At 39.3% G+C, this 6,374-nt stretch overlaps 1 protein-coding gene across 1 annotated transcript; it reads right to left on the bottom strand.

Moving 5' to 3' along the window:
* Nucleotides 1-4,469: 4,469 nt before the first annotated feature.
* Nucleotides 4,470-5,746, bottom strand: LOC108598590 (leukocyte elastase inhibitor). Its single transcript, XM_017985284.2, has 2 exons — nt 4,693-5,746; nt 4,470-4,633 (listed from the first exon to the last, which is right to left on the bottom strand). Exons 1-2 carry the CDS (start codon nt 5,723-5,725, stop codon nt 4,500-4,502), a joined length of 1,167 nt encoding a protein of 388 aa, XP_017840773.1. The 5' UTR covers nt 5,726-5,746; the 3' UTR covers nt 4,470-4,499.
* Between the last annotated feature and the right edge of the window lie 628 nt (nt 5,747-6,374).

Here is a 6,374-nt window from a genome sequence, read left to right as displayed (position 1 = left end):
TAAGCGTTTGATGAATAAATCGCCTAAAAAGAAAGATACATACATAAAATTGAAATGAGTTGGGCACACAGCTCATAAAAAAACTTTCGAGGCAGCAGCGCAGCAGCTCCAATGACTTTATTTTCTGATTTTTAACGATTTCGGCCGCATAAGCAACAATTGGCCGACAACTCGCTGCGCTGCCGAAAGCCAAAGCCAAAGCCAATCAATCGAACAACTTGTAACAACAATTTCCGCTGCTTAAATATATTTCTTTTTAAAATAGAAGTTTTCCATATGTACGGGCGCGTTTATCAAACTTAATTGGAAATTTTCGTTGATTCTTTTAACGACTTCTGCGTAAAAAGTCATTTGGAAAATGAGGCGAGCTGCATGCACATGTTGCCACATTTTGTTGTAGCTACAAAATAATTTCCTGCTCGAAGAAAAGACAATTCATAATTGCTGACGAAAATAAACAAAAACAACTTCATTTGAATTTTATGACAGGCCTAGCTGTGGGCATAAATATTTATGAGCAGCACTTACAACAAACTTAATTTATTTAATAGTTGCGTACACATATAAATGCAACAATCAAGTGTTTTGTTGTTGCTTTTATTTCTATTAAAAATTATATTTTTAATGAGCACAACAGCCAAACGCTGACGCAAGGCTAAAGGCAATGAGCTGTATCTGTATCTATAGCTGTATCTGTGTATCTAATTTATGTGGCAAGGCATAATTTATTGAAAATTATTACACACACATATGCATACATATATAGATTAAATGTTGTTTCGGCTGCTACATAAAAATATTTATTTATTGTACCAACTGTTGAGCAAGCAATCAATAGCTTACATTTAAAAAAGATTTATCAAATAATATATGAAACAGTGTAGACTGACTAAATAATAAAAACATAATTATTTTAAGTGCGCGCCCAACCCAAAAAAAATATAAAGAACGTGCATGCAACTGCCCCATGGCAGCCTCCAACGGCGTCTGCTGCTGCATTATCTGTCTCTGGGTCTGTCTGTCTGTCTGGCTGGGATAATGATCAACCGTTGGCCAGCGCCTTTGCCTTTTAATTAAACGCGCAAGCCGCGTTGCAAGCTCTCGAGTCGCGTCGTGCCACATAAAGCGGCTGCCCCTTTGACGCGCTTTTCTTACGTTGTCATATACCGAAAAACGCCAACAGACGATGTTGCATGCAGCGCAGGCACAACAAACAAGCGACCGCCACACAACACAACAGTTCAGTCATTCAGTCAGTCATTCATGCCGTCATTGCTTCATTACCCATGCGCACATCACTCAACTCTCCAAGCCCAAACCCAAACCATAGGCAATTCATCCATGTCCATTCGCCAAGGCCAAAATCAATTTTCAGCTTTTCACATCTTTCGTCATTTCACAGACGCAACAAATTTTGTATGTAAAAAATTGATTTGTCTTGCACAACAATAAAAAAAATTTAAATTTAAAATTTAAAGTCACAAATTGTTGCGCAAGTTATTAATATAATAAAAAATATAAGCAGCGTCGCAGCTAAAGATTTATTCTTATTTTTTTGTTGCTGCGCGTTAATGACTTTTTTGGCTGCCAGCGCAGACAGTTTGTATTTTTATTATTTTCGTATATATATAAGGCATATATATATTTTTTAGCGCTGCCATAGCTTGACTAATTTGCAATTGTTTAATATTAATTGAGCTGCCTGTTTATGTTGCGTAGTTTTATTTCAGCGCCTGTTGCTGTCTCAAACGAAATTGTCGGCGTGCTATATATGATATATATATATCGCTTACACCCACTGGACTGCCACTTGAGCAATTTATGTGTTTGCATCCTTGTCTGCGCCTTTGTTGCTATGCGTGGGTTGCAGCTGCGCTGCCTTTGCTGCTGCTCCTTGTCTGTCTGTCTGTCCGTCTCTCTGTCTGTTGGGGGCGCCTTACTGATTTATAACATTGTTTACACGCCACGCCAAAAAATTTGATTTACTAGCCAACGCTGCTGGCCACACATATGTGGCTCATTTGATTGCCATAACTCAGCGGCTCAAACGCATGCGTTGACTTTAGCTGTTGATTAAGCAAATCGCGCAATAATAATTAAGTAATATGCACAATTGCATTACTAATTGGATTTTGGCTGAATCAAGTCATAAAGTGCCAAAACAAAATTAAATTCAATTAAAAAGTTGCAGCTTTGGTATTAGTTTGTATATAAAATATAAAATAAATTTATAGCGCTTTGCTGCTAGAATTCGTAGAATGCATTCAATTTGAATTAATTCAGAATAAGCATTCAAATTGAGTTTAAAAAACGAATTATTTTAATATCAAAATAGTTGCTTAAGCATTCTTAAATATCCACGCAATTTTAATTCAGTTGGGGGAAAAATATTTTAATTCAAGATGTATGAATCAGGCGAATCATCAAACTTTGAAAAAAGTTTTGCTTTTTAAACATTTTTAAAGCTTCAAGCTTTCATTTAAATATAAAGCTAAAAGTGCTGATCAAACTTTTCGATTTTTAAATGTAGATAACTTCTAATGCGTAGTAGAAAAGATTTTCAAGCTGCTATTTCTTTTAAAAATTATTCTGAACCTTCAACATTAATGTTAGTTAAATAATTTATTTTAATAAAGCGTTAAAGTTAAAGTTGCGTTAAATTAAGAATAAGTTGCTGCTAGATGCTTTGAAAAAAGTTTTGCTTTTTACGTTTCAAAAGCTTCAATCTTTTATTTAAATATGAAGCTAAGAGTGCTGATCAAACTTTTCGATTTTCAATTAAAGTTCGTAGTAGAAAATATATACATAGCTAAGCTATTGCTTTAAATAAAGTTTGCTGCGCCTTTTAGCACTAATTTTAGTTAAATAATTTAGTCTTTTAATAAACTATGCTGTGCCTTTTAGCACTAATTTTAGTTAAATAGCTGCATTGCTTTGTAGATTTGCCTTTTGTTTGACAACTGCTCTAATTTTGCAGCAACTGACTGCAGCTAATGCTCTAAACTGCAATTGGAGTTGGGAGCTGGTGCTGCCTATAATTAAACACAATGCTAACTGCAAGTTGCTGACATGTTGCAGTTGCATATTTTTGAGCTGCATTTTTGGTTGCTAACGAATGAACGTGCAGCTTGCTGTTTGGCCAAGTGCAAACTTGAAACTCAGGCAGGATATAGCTGTGTGTGTGTGTGTGTTGCCAGCAGCAATCGTCAAGCATTTCCTGTGGTCGCTCATCAAGCATACATATGTATCTATGTGTGTGTGTGTGTGTGTGTGTGTGCGGCTGTTAGATGCAGATAACGGGCATGCAAGTTGTCAAGACTTTTGCTTTGATGTCTTTTTCATGTACACCGACCAAGTGGAGCCGAACCGAGCCAAGCGACTGTGTGGAGTGGGCGTGGCACTCTGGGTGCGTTGCCTTTGTCCATTGCTGTGTGGGTTGACAACAATTAAAATGTGACTGCGCAGCATGATGCTAACAGGGGGGGGGGGGGTTACATTTCATTTAAGAAGGTCGTCGCAAATACAAATGAAAAAGAAAAAGAAATAAAAGCAAAACACTGATTCGCTTGCAGTTCAAGTTTTCTGCGCTGCGGCTTAAAATAAGCCTCTGCCACACCCACACACACACACACACACACAGTGGAAAGAGAGGGGCGCGCGCGCGCTGCTTTGAAGTTGTCAGTCTGTCTGTTTTATTTTCGGACCAATTTCACGTATTAGCAAAGGGTTGGTTGGTCCACAGCTCTTTGAAGTTCAAGTATAGCCGTAATATGTGCACATACATCAAACACGAAATGTCAAGCGTAACAAATTGAAATATCACATCAATTTGCCATGCGGCGCAACGCGCTTTGTAATAAAAGTAAATAATAATTTAATAAAAGCCGCAAAAAAAAAAAAAGAGAAATAAATATAAAAAGCATTTAATGCGCACGGCAAAGAACAAAGGCGCAAAGCCAAAAAAGCCGCCGACAAACAGCTGGGCGAAGCGCGAAGAGCGCGAAGCTGAAGAGCGCGGCAGAGAGCAAGAGCGCGCGCCCTCTATGTGTCGGTCATGCAAGTGGCTTTCAAACGCCGCGCAGGCGCAACTCACCTCTCTCCCTCATGCGCTCTCTCGCTCTGTGTGGTGGCGAGCGCTTCAAATTGATTTGAACGAGCGTCTAAAGCTTTGGACAACAGTTGATAAGCGAGCCGAGTCGACAGCAACATTTTCGCACGGGTGGCACAGACACAGACACTGACCAGTCAGTCAACTGTTTGGCTACATTCGCGTCGCTGCTTTGGCGGCACATCAAACGCCTGCATGCCACCAACGCCTGCGGCACAAGCAAACTGTTTACAACGCAGGTGGCGTAAAACGCGAGGGCGTCAACGTAGCGGCAGCTGCATTAGTCAAGCCCGAACATTATGATCAGCAGCAGCAACATCATTACAATCGATACTATCGATTTCATTTAAACAAAACAAACTTAATTTAGACATTTGGCTGCAGCTTTTATTTATTTTTTGTCTTCAGGATCCTTTACCACGCCCGCAAGATAAACTCGCTGCTCGTCTTTTATTAGAAATACAAATGGATGATCAATGTTAACTTCGGGTCCAGTTAGACTTTTCCCGCGAGCAAACTGTATGGCTAAAATTGTAAGCAGTGCATTAAAAAATGATTTTTAATAAAAAACATGAGCGTTTTACCTTCAACAGCCGCCGCTTTCGCACCTTGCTCACTAACTTCAATAAATGCCTTTTGCAAGAACTTGGACACATTTAAACCCGTTAGCTCGCTCATTGCACTTAACTCTGCCATGTCAAACAAATCGTTGACGCCCAAGCTCTTTAATATTTTAATGAAATCAATTGCCACATTAAACTTGAATTTCGGCAATGTAAGCGTAATGAAAGTTTCAAACTCTTCCGTAACTGAGCCGATGTCGACTTTACTTAAATTCTCCAAAAGTCTATCCACTCCATCGATGCTCTCAGGCAGCAGTATAACCATTGAAAGATTTGCTGCAAAGGGCATAACAATAGCTGTGGCCTCCACATCCAGTAAGCGGCGATAAGCAAAATTTGCACTAATCTGCATAGTTTCAACTTGTTTGGTGCGTATGAATCCATTTGGACGCGCTATACTAAAAGCGCGTAGTTTAGTATGCAATTTGTTGAATTGTTGCTGCCACTTGGCCTTGAAGTAGATTGCACCAAGCAGCATAAGCTTGGTTTGCTCAGTGGTTTTGTCCAGCAGCTTAGTTATTTTACCCTGAGTTAATGCATTAGCCCAGCGGTTTATAATGCCAACTGTCTTGTCGCTGTCAGCAAAGTTCACATGCTGTATCGTAGCATTAAACACTTCAGCTACTTGATGCTCGTAGTCCTCCATTATGGGTACATTGCTTGCCAAGTAAATGCGGTTACCCATTTTCAAGTTCACATTTGCAGGCGCAATCAGCGTGCGATGCCATTTGTAATAATCTTCGATTGCTGCCGCTTTCAATGTGCATTTGATTTGTAGCAAATTCGCTATTTCCACTGCAGTGTTGCCCTCCGCGCCCATATAAAGTTGCATTAGACCCTCGCTTAGAAGCAGTGGCGAAAATATTGTATTACCCTTTGCTTTTCTAAGCACTGGCGATATAAGCGCACTGGAAAGTGCATCCAAAGTAGCTGACGAAAGTTCAGTCGCTAAAAACAGTAAGAGCAACACGTAAACAATTGAAAGTTTCGACATTTTGTTAGCACTGTGTACTAGTGTTAAATGCAAACGATTTATATAGCCATAGCATTAAATCAATTCGTTGTAGTTATGGCATTATAGCCTTTGAATTTGCTTTATAAATTCGCTTAAATTCGCTTTGCAATTTATACAAAACTTGGTCTTTATTTTTGCTTTAGTTTGCTGACCAATGACCAAAGCTATACAAGCGTGTTCTGAATTATGCATATATATATTATAAACAAGACTGCATGTTGTGTCCAAACTTTGTCCTTGCACATTGCGTATACGTTAAGTCAAAAGTAATTAAATTTCAAACTGCACACAAAGGGCGCACATGAATTTCTATGTGTGGGATTTAGTCGAGCCAAAAGTCAAGTACGCCAAGTGGGATGTAGACGTACAAGCCAAACGGCAACATGTTGACAGCAATTCCCAGTGGCAACTGTGGGCTAAACTTCTAGTTATGATGTTTGCTTGATTTACAGCATTAAGTATTTAGTTTTTAGTTGCAGCCTTTGTGTTGTAGCATGCAATTAATTTCAGCAGCATGCACTTCAAAGGCGCCACAAACCGCTGCCGCTGGACCTTTGATGCAGCTGCTGCACACACACATACAAACGAACACTCCTCGCTCAGTTGACAGTTGCGCTAATGGCTGCGC

This window comes from Drosophila busckii, chromosome 3L (genome assembly GCF_011750605.1).
Source record: "Drosophila busckii strain San Diego stock center, stock number 13000-0081.31 chromosome 3L, ASM1175060v1, whole genome shotgun sequence".
In the NCBI taxonomy this organism is placed as follows: Eukaryota; Metazoa; Arthropoda; class Insecta; order Diptera; family Drosophilidae; genus Drosophila; species Drosophila busckii.
The sequence above is the reverse complement of the archived record's forward strand: the minus strand, read 5'-3'. Positions and strand labels throughout refer to the sequence as shown.

What these genes read in the sequence shown, in the direction of transcription:
- LOC108598590 (XM_017985284.2), bottom strand. Translation starts at nt 5,725, where the DNA reads ATGTCGAAACTTTCAATTGTTTACGTGTTGCTCTTACTGTTTTTAGCG. An exon ending in GAAAGCGGCGGCTGTTGAAG is followed by an intron (nt 4,634 to 4,692) that starts GTAAAACGCTCA and finishes TTACAATTTTAG; the next exon opens with CCATACAGTTTGCTCGCGGG.